At 38.3% G+C, this 17,192-nt stretch overlaps 2 protein-coding genes across 2 annotated transcripts in view; one reads left to right on the top strand and one right to left on the bottom strand.

Moving 5' to 3' along the window:
• Positions 1-604: 604 nt before the first annotated feature.
• On the bottom strand, positions 605-5,125 carry sigmar1 (sigma non-opioid intracellular receptor 1). The gene is made up of 5 exons (XM_022192658.2): positions 4,879-5,125; positions 4,719-4,770; positions 3,665-3,813; positions 3,334-3,426; positions 605-2,382 (listed from the first exon to the last, which is right to left on the bottom strand). Exons 1-5 carry the CDS (start codon positions 5,021-5,023, stop codon positions 2,153-2,155), a joined length of 669 nt encoding a protein of 222 aa, XP_022048350.2. The 5' UTR covers positions 5,024-5,125; the 3' UTR covers positions 605-2,152.
• Positions 5,126-5,229: 104 nt separating this feature from the next.
• The window catches only part of galt (galactose-1-phosphate uridylyltransferase), a 39,683-nt gene continuing 27,720 nt past the window's right edge, over positions 5,230-17,192 (top strand). Inside the window, exons 1-6 of the mRNA XM_022192644.2 lie at positions 5,230-5,519; positions 6,925-7,094; positions 7,556-7,631; positions 7,834-7,882; positions 14,590-14,719; positions 15,315-15,371. Of these exons, the coding sequence (XP_022048336.1) occupies positions 5,483-5,519; positions 6,925-7,094; positions 7,556-7,631; positions 7,834-7,882; positions 14,590-14,719; positions 15,315-15,371 (519 nt within the window). The 5' untranslated portion in view covers positions 5,230-5,482. The remainder of the gene's footprint in view (positions 5,520-6,924; positions 7,095-7,555; positions 7,632-7,833; positions 7,883-14,589; positions 14,720-15,314; positions 15,372-17,192) is intronic.

The raw sequence follows: 17,192 nt of genomic DNA, 5'->3' as shown, positions 1-17,192 counted from the left end.
TAAAACCCAAAGCCTTTACTCTTTATATCTTTAAATCAAGTCTCTGGAGTATATAGAGTCGGGTTTGTGGCTTCACTCATGTTCTGTTTTTGCAACAAAGATCGATCGTTTGCTTGGCTTTGTTTGCTTTGCAGAGGAAATGCATCTGTGCTAGCATACCTGATGCATTCAGTACAAATACAGTCCTATGCAGTGAAATATTAACTGTTGTTATTGGCTACTGATGAATAAGGCGATATATACACTATGGTTGTACATGGCTCCATTGTTTCTGATCAGGTTTTTTATGAATTTTATGGATTTTTCCATTGACATGTTTGAAAATCCTACAACATAAAGGAGTGCTCTACATGTCTCTCTGTAAAGATCAAACTCAAAGGCAAATCAGATCTGTCATCGCTCTTAACTTTGCATGTTGAATATGTCTTTGATTCTTTTGTGTAATATATTTGTACAAGCACGCCGTCAGCTGCAGTGTTTGGTTTTATAAATGAACAATTTTGCTAAAGTCGAGCATGCATTGTAGTTACTTAATGAACAAAACAAGAAAAATTTGTTGTTCTGAAACTAATCTTCAAAAACATCCTATGAAAATAAACAATAGTAAAGGAGGCATGTTTGATTTTATTTCAAAAACATTTATTTCGTCTGGCACCGTCAGTTTCTATCTTTACCCCCAGTAAGTTGCACATCTGGTACAGCAATACATTTACTACTTTAGTTAACCACAGTATACTTTTTGTTTAACTGAAACCTTGTGAAAAAGTGAGAAAAAAAAAGACACGGTTAAGTTTCTGTTCAGCGTTATATTAAGACTGTGTTTGTGCAAAATTCCAGACCATGAACAAAAGCTGCCAAAGAGCTGAGTCCAAATAGTATTCAAGATGATCTCCCCAGTATATCTGAGCCATAAAAGTTCCCGATGAAACAGTTACAGTGTGAAGAATTGCAGTGTTTTTCATTTTAAAGGACTTCCTCCAAACACACATCTGCAGCTGAGTATTTTCTTCTTTGCAATTTAAAAAGAAAAAGTCACGGGCTGCAGCTTTGATTAGTTTTAAAAGATTTTAGTGTGAAAACAATATTGAATTTTGAAGAAAAGCGTGCAAATTCCCGCTTTAAAATTGCTTGAAATCTGCCGCCGCTGCACTGAAGCTCTGAAGAAGTCGACCACACACCAAGACAGTAACTAGAAAAATAAAACCTCTAGTTGTCCCTCAGCTGACAAGAATCTGAGATCACAACACGCATCGTCCAGGCAGTTCTCATCATCAGCACATCCTCTCAAGTCTTAAACATTTTCAGAAAAATATACATAGTGCAAACAGGTCAGCTATGAATGAGGAAATGGTGCCAAATGCCAGGAGCAGCCTGGCATCAGCGCTTCTTTCTGCTGGTTTCTAATGACTCTGATCTTCTTAAAGCTAAGTTCAGGACCCCCATTTGCAGAGAATCCCCACGCATATAAACAAGAAATGGGTATCTGATAAGAAAATAGTAGCTTTGTGTGCATTATGTACTTTTTGTTTGCTCTGAATGGCAAATTAAGCTTTGCATATTTATTTTTTAAGTAAGTCCTTGGTCCGCAAACGTACAATTATCAGCAACCCTTCTGAAAGTCAGAGTTTGACGATCTGAAGTTACTCGTTAATACTCCAAAATGCATGGACATATTTTATCAGATGAATCTTAGATTTGGCAAAAGAAGTTGTAAGGCCAGATTTTAAATACTGATATGAAGACTTCAGTGACTATACTGAGGCAGTCTGAGCTCTAACAGGAATGCTTACTGAGTGGTGGAAGATGCAGTGTCATCGCCAAACTCCAGGCAACGGGTCAGGGCTTGTTTCAGAGTGAAATGCTCTTGGGTGTGTGTGATTTTGGCTAGTTTCAGATCAGTTTGATGTCCTGTGGGAAAAGTTGAGACCACAAGTTGAGGTGGAGTTAAACATTTTCTTGTGTAGAACTTGAATGAACATGAGTTAAACTCTACTGATGCAATTTTGGATTGTCTACAACTTCAGGGTAAAAATATGAAATGTTTTGCACTTTATCAGCACAGTTTTTTTTTCCCTCAGTGCAGTCAGGGACGAAATGGCATGACAAGGTGAACTTTTGACATTCCTGTCCTTGAGTCTGAGCCTCTACCGCCTCAGAAGACTCCAGCCTCTGTGAGTAGTGTACCGGCCTCCAGCAGCAGAGCCTTGACGTAGACGTGGACAGTGTAGAACATGGTGACAAAGTCCTGGGTGCTGAATAGGGTGTCTGCAAGAGCAAAACCCAGAGTGGAGGGGATGAAACCTCTGCCGTACTCCACCATCCACGTCCCAGCGTTCCACTGGACCGACGTGGCCTCTCCTACAGCATGTACGATGGTGTCACCTGTGGGGAAAGAGGGTGGAAGGAAACAAGATGAGACAGACAGAAATCATTTAGATCAGGGGAGTCAAACTCATCTTAGTTCAGGGGCAAAACTCAGTCCAGGTTGATCTCAAGTGGACCGCACCAGTAAAATCACAGCATAATAACCTAGAAATAACCACGACTTCTAATTTTAATCACAGGTATCTGGAACTGAACAATATAGTATTTTACTTTATGATCAAAGCGACAGTCAGACAAAAAAGACAAAAAATACTCCATCAAAAGCTAGACAAAACATTACAATGACAAAAATGAGAACAAAAAGACAAAATATGAGAGCCACGACATGAAACGAAACAAAAAGACAAAAAAATTTGACAGAAAAGTTACAAAGCGCCAAAAAAAGGCCAAATGACAAAAAACATACAAAAGACACAAACAGGACACAAAAAATGATAAAAGCAAGAAACAAAATGAGAAAAAGTCGACAAACAACACAAGCGAGATAAAAAACAAACACCAAATGACAAAAATAATACAAAAACAACAAATAAAGCCAAAAAATTACAAAAATGAGATGAAAAACATTTGAAGACAAAAAGGAAAAAAAAACGAAAAAATGTGAGACAAGCGACACAAAAGTCAGACAAAAAAAGGCAAAAAAAACAACAACAAGAAGACAAGAAAATATTACAAAAATGAGACACAATATGACAAAGGAACAATGAACAACCTAGTATTTTACTTCATGGTCAAAACAAGTTGTCATGGTCTAGAAATTATTTGGAATTTATAGTTTTACTAATTTACAGTTTGCCGGTGATGTCCTCGCTCTCGTTTTTAAGCTCCACAGAGTCGTCTCGTGGGCCGGATCGGACCCTCTGGAGGGCCGGTTTTGGCCTGCGGGCTGCATGTTTGACACCCCTGATCTCGATAAAAATTCTAAAACTGCAGATTGAAATGTGTTACCAGGATAGTAGATTTCACTCTTGGTTGTTCCCTCTTTCCACTGTCTGAAGGTGCCGGAGATGATGGTGTCAGAAATCTCTGCCCAGTAACGACCTGACAGAAACAGAAAGAGGACGGGGACTCAGACTAATGGAGTGCTCTAAACAGAAGAGAACAACGGGAGGTAAAACACATCTGCAAAGAAAACAGGAGCAGACATTTTCAGCTTCATAGCATGAAGACAACACACTCTTTGTCCAGTCGTCCTCTACCTAATTCAAGCATCCCTGTAATTATTCTGATTCTCGTTTAGATTATGTTTTGTGGAAGTGATCGATTCGTCTCTCCTCACCTGAGTGTCCTCCGGTGTCCACGGCGGTACCAAACAACAGCAGGTACTCTGTGAGGGAAGCATGGAGGAGACACATGGAGCCCATCCAGCCTCCAGCGTTCACAAACACCCACTGCAGGTCCTCATCTGGCAGGATGTGGCCCGGATACCTGGTTCAGAGACACTTTATTAGCCACCGGACTTTAAACATGCAGCACAAATCTGCAGTCCCTCATGTTTAAGTGAATTCTTGTCTTATGTGTAGATTATTAAAAGACAGTTTGAGTTTAAATAAGGGGAAAGCTGCAAACCAGTACTTGATTCACTGAAAAATTGGCTGGATCAGGACTCCTCCTCCTGATATCCAAAGTGCACCCTGTCAGAGGTCAGATCCACCCCTTTCACTTTTACAGTTTTGTACCAATCTGGAAAGCTGCTTTCAGACAAGATCTGGAGACAAAATCTTTTCTTGTACTTTATCAGTGTACATGGGTATAGAGCTGTATATTAGGGCTGCTGTAAAATGATGCTTCATCCAAATAACAAAATGTACAGAAAGTAAATGAATAAATAAAAGAATAAATACTGGAATCTTTGCATTTGGCTTTTTCGGTTATGTCAAGATATCAGGCTTTGAAATTTACACTAGACAATCCACATCCACTGAACACACTGTGTGGTTTTCAAGATATATGCCATGGACTTCAAAAGTCCCTCAATTGTAGATTGACCCAGACGAGTTTTGAGTCATTTTGGACAATTTTCTTGTCAATTTCAACAAGTTTGATATCAGTTTGGATCTCTTCTTGTCCTTTTCGATCATTTTTGTGTCTTTGGGCTAATTTTTAAGTCATTTAGGACAGATTTCATGTCATTGTGGACTAATCTTCTGCAATTATGGATCATTTTCAAGTCATTTTAGACAATTTTTGAGTCATTTTGGACGGGCTACAAATTCCAGAACAATTGATTATGGAAATTGTGAAGACATGATCATAAAAAAAACCCCATTAGATTCATTTTACTTTTAGTAAATATGTATGCCAGATTTCTCCCATGGACTTCACCCCATTACCTTTTCCTGAGCTCCACCACCACTTTGGAGAAAGCCTGCTCATGGTCCTGTCCTGAGAACAGACACATTTACACAAGGATTTCAGGGAGGTAAGAACCTAAATTATGGTAATCTAGGACTTGTGAGGCTAGATTTCCATTCAGAAACTGCTAAAGCCCACCTGCGTACTGTTTGGCCAGTCTGGCGACGTCTTCTTTGTTGAAAACGTACTTCTTGTTGGCCATCCAGTGCCGCAGCAGCAGCACGGAGAGGACGGCGACTGCGGCGAACACCAGCAGCCTTAAACCCGTTTTTACTACAGACATGTTTCAGACAAAACACAGACACAGAAACGGAGCAGCGGCTTCAGCTACATGCGGACACAGAGGCGGCTGGGCTGTTCCAAGTGTGGAGTCCAGCTGACGGCGCTCAGCCAATCACAGAGCGAGGACGTCGAGTAGGCAACGGCGGCTCCGGGGTTGCCAGGACACCGAGAAACCCCCTTTACACATTTATGCAAAAAATACCTGACAGAAACGATTTGTTTGAACTTCATGTGCTTAATTAAACATTTTAGTGTCATGCTTTTGATATGTAGTGATTAAATACTATTTTTTGATTATTAGAGGGTTGTCGTTTTACATGATTTTGTCCCAAACAGCCCGCTTTGTCGCTCGTCAGAAAACAGGAAATAGGCCAAGGGGTTCTGTTGGAAATCAGTTAGCTAAAGTTCAATAATGTAACACAGAGGAACTGACAGCTCGCAAACAGCATTAGTGACCGACATGAGTGAGAAAGAAGACGTCAGTTTTGACCCCAAAGGTATGTTTTCTTTTTTTCAACTTACCAAAATAAAATACTCAGATTAATATATTCAGAATATCCTGCAGAAGTGCTCCAAACTTCTATGCAGTCAGTAATTCCCAATTCCATTGTAAACCTGTCAGTTTAGCCTTAATTTTCTAAACCATCATGTACAGAAACCCTAAAATATACAAGTAAGCTGTACTGCTGGATTCCTAGAGAGTTTTTCAGTTTCTAGATTAACTTATCCGCTACCACGTGCCAAAGTTAAATGATTAGGAAGCGCATGTTTACTCCAAAGCAATCTATACTTGTGAAATGTTTACTAGCCGAATTCACTGGTAGATCACGTCAGAACATGCAGTATATTTAACAACAGTCTATCCTGATGCTGAATGTTTATATTCCAGTCTAATCTTTCAATTACAATATCTTTCAGTGGAGTTCGGTCATATTGAATTCCAATCTAAAAGAGCTTTTCTAGGTTTATTGATGTCAGTAAGTTATCTGTCCTCTGACAGAATGCTTCTATCCAACAGAACACACCGCCAGCTGTGCAGACTCGTGATTTCCTGCAGCTTTTACTGCTGCAACAGCATTGTATGGAACCACAGGAGTGCCATAATAAAAGATAAATCAGTTAAAAAAAATAAGTCAATAAATATGTAAATAAATAAATAAATAAAATAAATAAATGAATGAATACATAAGTCTGTTAAAAACTAAATAAATAAATGTGTAAATATAAAGATAGATAAATAAATAAATAAATAAATAAATAAATAAATAAATCTGATAAAAAAAATGAAATAAATGCGTAGGTATAAAGAGAAATAAATAAAAAAATTAATGTGTTAAAAATAATGACAAATGTGTAAAGATAAAGAGGAATAAATGAAAAAATAAATCTGTTAAAAATAATGAAATATATGTGTAAATACAAAGAGGAATACATTTAAAAATAATAATAAATTTATTTAAAAATATGGAAATATAAAGGTAATTTTTGTGTTTGCTTTTGCCTTTTCCCTTTGTTTTTTTGTTTTGTTTCTCATTTATTATTTTTTATTTCTTTCTCTTTATATTTACACATTTATTTCCTTATTTTTTTTAAACAGATTTATCTGTTATTATGGCACTAATTTGTTCCTGTTAGATGTGTTTCATATGTGTGGTAATCCCACCACTAAATGTTTTTTTTTCATTTTATAGCCTTTTTATCCCCACTCAAAATTACAATAACTGATAATGCTATTAATTACCAGTTGCAGCCATGCTTAGTAATATTCAAGGAGGAATCAGATAACTTAGTGACTAATCTATCTGGTTGATTACTTCACTCTGCTGTCGGTCACTCTTTGTCCCGCCTGTATGCATCTATTATTACGCTGTCGTATCTTATTCCATGTGTGGTGGACCTCAGAGCATCAGCACCTGCGCTACAACCCTCTGCGGGACAGCTGGGTCCTGGTGTCAGCCCACCGTATGAAGAGACCGTGGGCCGGTCAGGTAGAAAAACCCCCCGAGGAGCACATTCCCAGGTTCGACCCTCAAAACCCGCTCTGTCCAGGAAACACACGAGCAAATGGAGAGGTAAGAACAGCTGAATGAATAGATCTGAACACTGATTCTCTGAAGGTTTTCCTTCTTTTCACACTGAGCAAGTTTTTTCTGCAGTTTATAGTAAATCTGTGACATTTTAACAGACCTCTGAGCCGGTCTGTCATTAGACTTACATGAAGCTGATGCAAAGATGACAGCATGCTGCTAGCCCAAAACCAGAACTAAAACGAGGCTTTAGAAGCGTGGACATAACGTCACATCTGCTTCATCCAGACTTCTCAGCTTTTGAGGGGTTTCTCTGTTGTTTCTGACACACAAAAAGCACAACTAAAAACCACAACATTGACAGTATTTTTTTAATTAGAGTGTATGTTTCTTTACTTATTGTGCTGATTTTTGGACGCATGCAGAAACCAAACACCGTATGAGGAAAACACAATGATTTTATCTTCTGTTTCTTGATGTCTGTTTGTCTGGCTGTTTTTCTGCAGATAAATCCAAACTATGACAGTACCTTTGTCTTTGAAAATGACTTCCCTGCTCTTCAGCCGGATGCTCCAGATCCTGGTGAGTTCCAGTGTTGAATGAAAACTGTCAAAAAGTCTCTGGAAATATAAAATATTTAAGCTGTGTCTAAATATTTGCCACCCAAAATGCATTTCTCTGCATATTGTACTCTTTAACAGTTTAGTAAAATGTAAACAGATAGTTTGTGAAATGTGTTCTTTTTTTTTTTTTTTTTTAGAAATAATGCTGTTGTGTTTTCCAGGTTCAGATCAACATCCGTTATTTCAGTCTAAAGCTGCCAGAGGCGTCTGGTAAGAACAAAGCTTGATGTAAAGTTAATGTAAATGGTCTTACAGTGGAAACATTTTATAAAATGACATAAGATGGGAGATTTTATAAATGTATTATGTATGTTATTGTTGTGTGATATTTATTAGATCAGAGGAGTCAAATCATCTTAGTTCAGGTTCCACATTCAGTCCAGTCTGATCTCCAGTAAAACCAGTAAAATCACAGCATGATAACCTATAAATAACCACAACTCCACATTTTTCCTTTGTTTTAGTGCTAAAAAGTGCATTCTGAAAAATGTTCACATTTAAGGAATTATCTTTTTACAAAACACTATGAGCAACCTGAAATTTCTGAAGAAACGTAAGTTCAGTTTCATCCACATTCATCCTCAGTTTATCATTTCCACATTACAACTTCCAGATCACAGAGTGTCTACAAAGGAACACAACATTTAGTCACCTGGAACTGAATGATGTAGGATTTTACTTTAAAAAAGACAACAAAAAACAACAAAAACAAGACAAAATATTACAAAAATGAGACACTAAATGACAAAAGTGAGAAACAAAATGACAAGAAAAGAGGCAAAAAATTAGACAAAAAAGTTAGAAAGTGACAAAAATAATGGACAAACAAGACAAAAAATTCCAAAAGCCTGAAACAAACATCAAAAAAGATACAGAAAACCAGGAATAAAGCAAAAGACAACATGAGTGAGACCAAAAGGAAACACAAACCAGCAAAAACGTGAAGCAAACGATAAAAATTGGACAAAAAATATTACAAATATGAGACACAAAACGACAAAAGGAACAATCTAGTATTTTACTTTTTGATCCAAACAACTTGTCATGGTCTAGAAATGATTTTAAATTTATAGTTTTACTAATTTACAATCTGCAGTTAATGTCTTCTCTGTAATTTTTACACTTTGAGGGCCGGATTGGACCCTCTGGAGGACCACTTTTGGACCACGGGCCTCATGTTGTGTTACAACATGCCAGGAAACTGATGATGAAAGTTAACATGTATGTTACATAATTCAACTTTTCTCAACAAACTACAAGAATATTGCACCTATAATCTAAATAAACATGTGTTTGGTGGGATAGAATTTATTTATGGATGCGTCTTAATCAGCGTTCTTTGTCTTGATTATCATACATTCACATTTCTGACTAATTAAATCTCAGCTGATGAACAATCAGAGCGTCACGCTGCGGCCGCTGTAATTCATCCTCATCATAATCAGGTTATCAGGTGAAGCTAATTTTGCTAATCAACGCGCTGCATGTTTTCTGTTTTCCAGACATGTTGAACTTTAGCAGAACAAAGTCACTAATCCACACTGGGATGTGTGGTTATTCTGGGCCACCAGTAGATGGAGATGCTTCCTCGCTGCTTCTTTAAGACGCTCAGATGTGATTTTCCTAGAGATTCTGTGCTTTGGTAGATAAAGGATGAGATGCTTTCCTTGGATCAATTCTTGCTTATTCCAAGGAGTCTCTTGTGTTTACCAAAGGAGGTCTTAAAAAGTTTTGGAGCAGTTTTCTGATCTGCAGGCATTGATTAGTGGATTTATTCAGCTGCATGTTGAGTGTAAGGAGCTTAACAGCAGACCTAATCCTTTGTTAGTGCACTTTTTTATAACAGTAGACAGCAGGTCATAAATTCAACATCTACAGAAAGTTACGCAGGGAAAAGTCTTTGCACAGGAAGTTTTAATGTTCAAACTCTTGGTTCTTTGCATGTCAGGGCTGTCCAACATGAGGCCCGTGGTCCAAAAGTGGTCCTCCAGAGGGTCCAACATGAGGCCCGTGGTCCAAAAGTGGTCCTCCAGAGGGTCCAACATGAGGCCCGTGGTCCAAAAGTGGTCCTCCAGAGGGTCCAATATGAGGCCCGTGGTCCAAAAGTGGTCCTCCAGAGGGTCCAATATGAGGCCCGTGGTCCAAAAGCGGTCCTCCAGAGGGTCCAACATGAGGCCCGTGGGCCAAAAGTGGTCCTCCAGAGGGTCCAACATGAGGCCCGTGGTCCAAAAGTGGTCCTCCAGAGGGTCCAACATGAGGCCCGTGGTCCAAAAGTGGTCCTCCAGAGGGTCCAACATGAGGCCCGTGGTCCAAAAGTGGTCCTCCAGAGGGTCCAACATGAGGCCCGTGGTCCAAAAGTGGTCCTCCAGAGGGTCCAATCCGGCCCTCAAAGTGTAAAAATTACAGAGAAGACATTAACTGCAGATTGTAAATTAGTAAAACTATAAATTTAAAATCAGTTCTAGACCATGACAAGTTGTTTGGATCTTAAAGCAAAATACTAAATTCTTCATTGTTCTTTTGTCATTTTGTGTCTCATTTTTGTAGTATTTTGTCTGTTTTTGTTGTTTTTTTGTCTTTTTCTTGTTGTTTTGTTACTTGTTTTGTCGTTTTGTGTTTCCTTTTTGTCTCAGTTGTGTTTTTTTGTCTTATTTTTTTCATTTTGTGTTTTGCTTTCTTCGTTATTTTTTTGCATAGTTTTGGTTATTTTGTGTTTTTTTTGTCTGGCTTATGTTGTTTGTCGTGGTGTGTCTTGCTTTTGCCATTTTTTTGTCTCGTTTGCGTCATTTGTATAATATTTTTGTCGCTTGTCCATTTTTTTATCGCTTTGTAACTTTTTTGTCGAATTTTTAGTGTCTTTTTTGTTTTGTTTTTGTTGTTTGTCTCATTTTTTTGTCATTTTTTTCTTGTTTTTATCATGTTGTGTCTCGTTTTTGTAATATTTTGTCCTGCTTTTGGTGGGGTATTTTATAGTTTTTTGTTTCATCTGACTGCCGTTTTAATCATAAAGTAAAAAAATATATTGTTCAGTTCCAGATACTTGTGATTAAAATGTGGAGTTGCCGTTATTTACAGGTTATCATGCTGTGGTTTTACTGGTGTGGTACAGTGGAGATCAAACTGGGCTGAATGTGGAGCCTGACCTGAATGACTTTGACACTCCTGTTCTATGTGGTGGGTCAATACTTGCATGACTACAACACCCACTCATCATATGAAACATGTATGATGTTCAGCTTGAAGCTCCTGAACAATCCTGCATTTTGAGAATAGCAGATGACTGCCTGACAGCCCAGTTGCATAACAAGTGAATAATAGATTAGTTGAGAACACTGTGATGCGTTCTGCGGAGCTGTCAGGTGATGCTCGCCACAGAATCACAAAGAAACGAAGCTCAGAAGCAGCAGTGGTCGATGCGTTGGTTGCCCCTCCTTCCTGGTAATTTGCTGCAGTTGTACACAGCATTGTGTGTTGTTCTTGTCAGGGTTTTTCTTCACTCTGCTCTTTTTGTCGTAGTGAGTCCGTTCGGTCCACGCAGCTTTGTGTCTAAACCAAAAGAAAGAGGAGCTTGTAAATGTAACCGGTGCTTGTTGCCCTGCAGCAGAGAGCCAATTAGAGCGGGAAAACAAAATGGGAAATGGGAGTTTGGGAGACAAAAGAGAAATGGTGAGGGAAGAGCTGAGAAAACTCCTGGTGATTTATCATATCACCTCCTCTCAGCGCTCCTGGGAGAAAATGTTTGGTCTCATGCTGTTTTACAGACGTGATTGTGTTAAGAGTTATTTCCTAGATGTAATTTCTTTGGATGTTTCCTGAGAAGGGTTTTGTGATGCTAGTAGATGCATTTCACCTTAATTACAGTTATTTCCTGTTTGAAATAAACCGCTAAATAACAGCAAAAGGAGCCTGATGCTGGGAATAACCATCAAATGTTCATTTTGCTTACAGAAAGTGGAATTTTTGAGAAGTGCAAAATGTATTCTGATTTTACAAATATCTCCCTGTTTTATCAAATATACAAAAGATTGAAGTTTGAAACCAAATTACTATTTTTATTGGTTTTAAACTGAGCTGTTTGGGATTTCTACTCATTTAAACTTAACTTCTTCCGAGTAAATTTCTCTGGAAGTCAATATCTGTAAAAAATCTACCCAATTTTGCTTCTGTTTTTTAAGTGAGAGAGCTCTTATATAATCCCCTACAAGCATATATTTTCAGAAATGCAAGAATACAGTCTTCTTCAGAACAGTCCATTTAGAGAACTTTATTTTTCCTACATTAACTTTCATAGTTCTTTGAGACATTTTTCAGCCCACATTGATAAAACTAATAACAAAGATCTCTGTCCTTCAGTCTGCAGCCATCAGACCATCCAAACGCCAGCGTCGGTGTGCAGCTCCGTCACAATCATGAGTGACTGGCATGCAAAAACTCATGATCAACCACTGAATTGTCTTTTTTCTGGTCATTTCATGCCTCTGCTAGTGGTTCTAGTGCTTTCCAACGCCACCTTTTTGCTGCACGTCCGACAGATGACCTCCACAAAGTTATTGGGCTCTCCTTTCCCATTTGGCGTGACACCAGAACGTCCCCTAACTGGCGCTGCGATGTTTGGCTTTGCAGTTAAATTTATGGCATTAATGTCAACAGATGCTCGTCGGAATGCAGCCAGTCGGATATTAGAAGTTAAATACCTCGAGATAAACAGATGGAACCATTAAACTGCAGCAGTAGAACGGGTAGATCATGTAAAATAGTGTTTAAAACGGCAACAGAGGATTTAAAAGGCAGGCGAAAGGAGCTGTCTTTTTTTTTTTAAATAGAGCCTTCAAATTGCCCAAAACACAAACGTACTTTATTGTTACAGTAGCTGGATTTGTGATTGGTTCTGTTTGCTTGTCAAGTTTGGCTGAAGGCCTAAATAACACACTCTCTGTCTCTCACACACACACACACACACACACACACACACACACACACACACACACACACACACACACACACACACACACACACACACTCATCTTCCAGCTCCTGTAATAGTCCACTCATGAACAATTCATAACTACGACCATTCAGTTTTGCTCGAAGCATAAACACCAAAGTCATGTTTAATTATTGATCGTGTACTAGCAGCTGGCGTCCGAGAAGAGCCCGAGCGTTGATATAAATTTCATTATTCTGACTCTGACCATCAGGCTGGTTCCCTCGGTGCTATAGGTGGAGCTGAAAGCAAACAGTGTTCCCTTAAACCCACACTAACCACACACTCATCTCTGAATAAAGTGGTTTGAATGTAATTAAACCCTCAAACCTCGTTGTTTTAGGTGTCCGTTTCACATTTTCTTCACACAAACGTACACAATGAGATGGATTTAAGAGTTAAAAAGCTGCTTTTTTCTGGTCTCCTTAGGGCTTCTTGAGACAATCTGAATTGTAATTGGTCCTATACAATTAAAATTGAATTGAATTTTATGTAAACCTGATGTTGTAGCTTCAAGCCAGATCCAGGAAGTGTCTCAGTCACATCTGTCTGTGGTCATCTTTAGAGTAAATGTGTACATTTTTTTGGGATCTAAAAGTATCCAGATGTTTTGTCCCAAACTGTTCTCATAGTCGACTCAGTTTAGAAGGTTTTACACAAACGTTTGGTAGTATTATTTAGTTGTTTTATCTGTAAATGCTGCTTTAGTATTAATTATTGTGCCAATTTTGCTTTACCTGTAGGTTAAACTTTAAGTTTCATGACTATCTGTGGTTGTTAAACTTTATAAATGGGTGCAGTGAGTCTCTACTCAGCTCAGTCCATAAATCCAGATCTGTATGTTATTGTACTGACATGAATGAAAAGAAAAAAATATTCATTTCAATCTGAAAAGAGCAGATTGTCAGGCTTGCGGTTGTGTTTTTTCCACCACTAACAAGAGCTTCAACAAAGAAAAATCCAAAGGAAAAGAAGCCAAATTAGACGTCAGACGGTTATTTTCCTTCAACCAGAGCTGCAAACAGCGATCTTACCGGTCATCACTTAACTTTAATCACCCAGCCCAAATCCAAACACATCAAGCATCTTGTTTTTGTGAAAGCAAAGACAGTAGCAACACGTTTATGACTTATTGATCCCCATCAGAACAACGCCAAGAACATCATAATAAATAATAGACTCACTCAGAAAAACTGTGAGCCAAACAGAGTGAACACAAAATGACAGGAAGAACTTTTAGAACACCTAGAAATGTTGAAAGTCTAAAAACTAGGAGGAATATAGCTTTACACTGACATAGATAATGCTGCCAAGAACAAAGTCACTTCAAAGTCTGTCAACAAATAAATAAAAAGACGACGATGTACGGGAGAGTTGGAGCCTCGATGGCAGCGCTGGTGATTGTTCTGTCTTAAAGTTTCTTCTGAATGATTATTAAGAAGACATTTGAAGAAGATATTTTGTGAACAGTGACACAGAAGAAAACATGCCAGCCAGGTAGCTTAAAAGTTCATCACACTTGGTCAAAATAACCCCCCCAACCCCAATATGATACAAATATCTGCAAAACTAATGAAACTGCCTCTAATAGCATCTAGCTGCATCTGTATATTATGATGTAGTTCATGTTTTCTTCTAAATCGGACCAATTTGCAGTCATGCTCTTTCGAAACCTGCATTCAGACAATGATATAGTGATTTCACTACTGTTTATTTATTGCTAAATCCAAATGTAAAGTATAATTTGATTAAATTATCCACTGGATGGCATGATAATGGTTCACTATCATTGCAAAGAACAACAACAAAAACAGATTTTCCAAGTTTTTTCTCGTAAACTGGACAATATTCAAGTTTTGTTTTAATCATTTTACCTCTGAGAATCAATTTTTTTCTTGTAAATTCCCAACAGTTTTTCTTTCCTCTTTCTCAGTAAGGTCATGTGTTTCCATCCCTGGTCTGACATCACGCTGCCCTTCATGAAAACACCAGAGGTTGTGAAGGTGATTGACAAGTGGGCGGAACTCGTAGAGGAACTCGGCTCTACGTATCCGTGGGTTCAGGTACAGGACACACAGGTGTAGTCACATCCACACATTATTGATCTCATTCCCCCCAGAGCTGCAAAACTGTAAAAAAGTAGCTTCTGGAGTTTTCATCCGGTTCTCCTGAGTCACTTTCTGACCCCTCAAATTTCTCATTTGAATGTGCCTCGTCTTGGATTGGCTGAAACTTTAATAATGCTTCTGGGCAGCCTCACGGATTGAAAGAGCTGCAGCAGAAAGTTTATACTACTGCTAATTAAATTCTACCTGTTTTACACGCTGAAAATATTTCTGTTTCTTTATAGCTTGGAACACAGTCATGTTAGCACGTATTTGAGAGAAATTCCAGCTTTTTTGGGAGCTAAAAGTGTTGAAAATGCCACCTATAGTCACAGTTTGAGCTGACCAATCACACCACTGTTGTTGCTGAATCAATTAGGAGTCAAAAACTGAACTGATTCAGAACTAATTAAGTATAATCGAAGATCAGCGCACACAGTGTAGAAAATATTCCTCACTGTTACCCTTCTTTAGCGTGTTTCCTTCATTAGTACCAACGTGTTTACAGATGCTAACTAAGCTTAACTTTTCCTCATGTTTTAATATATTACAGATCTTTGAGAATAAAGGGGCTGTGATGGGTTGCTCGAATCCACATCCTCACTGCCAGGTAAGAAATGAACACAAACTCCACACTCACACATGGTTTTAGTTTGACTTTCACGCACGCTACCGTTCAGAAGTTAGGGTCACTTAGAAATGTCCTTATTTTTGAAAGAAAAGCTTTTTTTTGCCAGTGAAGATAACATGAAATGAATGATAAATCCAGTGCAGACATTATTAATGTGGTAAATGACTATTGTAGCTTTAATGTTTAATGGAATATCTCCATAGGGGTACAGAGGAACATTTCCAGCAACCATCACTCCTGTGTTCTAATGCTACATTGTGTTAGATAATGGTGTTGAAAGGCTCATTAATGATTAGAAAACCCTTGTACAGTTATGTTAGCACATGGATAAAAGTGGGAGTTTACATGGAAAACATGGAATTATCTGGATGAACCCAAACTTTTGAACGGTGGTGTAAATGCAACGTAGCTTTCCTCAAGTACACTCTGAGGTATTTGTAGTCTGCTTGAGTATTTCAGTTATACTTCCACTTCACTACATTTGAGAGGGAAAATGTTGCCCTTTCTACATTTATCTGACACCTTTAGTTATTTTAAAGATGAAGTTTTTAGCTTATGGATAATGTAAAATACAGCCCATTGTTGAAGATTAAACCAGAGTTTTCCAACATTTTCATCTTCTGTTGTCTTACAAAAAGCAGTGATCATATTTCAGTAGTGAGTTGGTAAAAAGCTGAACCAAGTAGTGATTTTTTTCCAACTAAACATCTTACAGAACTTATTTTTTTTGTCTTTCCTCTTTTATTTATTGCCTTGCAACCTAATCAGTGTTTCAGATCAGCTTCACCTCCAACATTATAAACGTTATTATAAATGACTTAATGATGTCATATATGATATTCTACAGGCTAGAGGAACAAAATAACTACTTTTTACTGACTTATTTAACTACATTTTGTTTTAGTAGAATTTTCGTACTGGACTTTTACTTCTAGCAGAGAATCTATCTGCATAAATCTTCCACCGCTGCATGATTACAAGTTGACTTTACCACAGAAGAACTGTCCTTTTTCTAAATTAAATGTCCTCAAAGGTTCAGAATTATGCACATATTTTAACAGACAGCCACTTCTTCCATCAGCTGCTTTCAAGGCGCCGCATTAACGTGAGCTAACAAATGCTTTTATCACACATTCGTTATCCGTCACAGGGCTGTAATTTGCACGTCTGCAGCCGGCCCTTCAATCAAGCTGAAATGTGTTAAATAAGCACTCAGGACGAGTCTCAGCATAGAACCTGTTAATTGACTGCATCTGGAAGCTGCCAACAGCTGTATCTGTCGTTTTTCCTTTATTGTGTCTTTTTTTAACGCTTAGTCACGCCTACATTACAGCTCCCATGTTTCCTCGTCGTCGCGCTTTCGTGTTCTGTGGTGATTCAGGCAAGACGAACCAAATCAGAGATGGGAGAGGCGTTTCAGACCGTCACCTCTCAGTGTGATGCTGACACAGAGCAGAAACAGGAGGGAGATGTTAGCTGGAGGAGACAGAGGGATATGTTGACTTTAAAAGAGTCAAAATGATATGTCACGGGAAAAAATGCCTAAAAAGAAAACTGGGTAACGAAAAAGGTGTTGATGGCAGCCGGTAAAAAACAGTCCAGGGTTCAGACTTCATCAGAAGTTCACAGTCTCAGAAGTGAGGAGTTCATTGAAGACTATGCCTCATAAATCTGTTGATTCAGTTGCTTAGTTCCTCCCCGCTGGTTGATGAATAAAAATTCAAATCCATAAAGTAAAATAAATATACGGCTCTCCACAGGACGAGCAGAAAGAACCTGCCTGGATTTGTGTTAAGCTTT

Source organism: Acanthochromis polyacanthus, chromosome 18 (genome assembly GCF_021347895.1).
Source record: "Acanthochromis polyacanthus isolate Apoly-LR-REF ecotype Palm Island chromosome 18, KAUST_Apoly_ChrSc, whole genome shotgun sequence".
Lineage (NCBI taxonomy): Eukaryota > Metazoa > Chordata > Actinopteri > Pomacentridae > Acanthochromis > Acanthochromis polyacanthus.
This window is presented reverse-complemented; position numbering and strand designations above follow the sequence as displayed.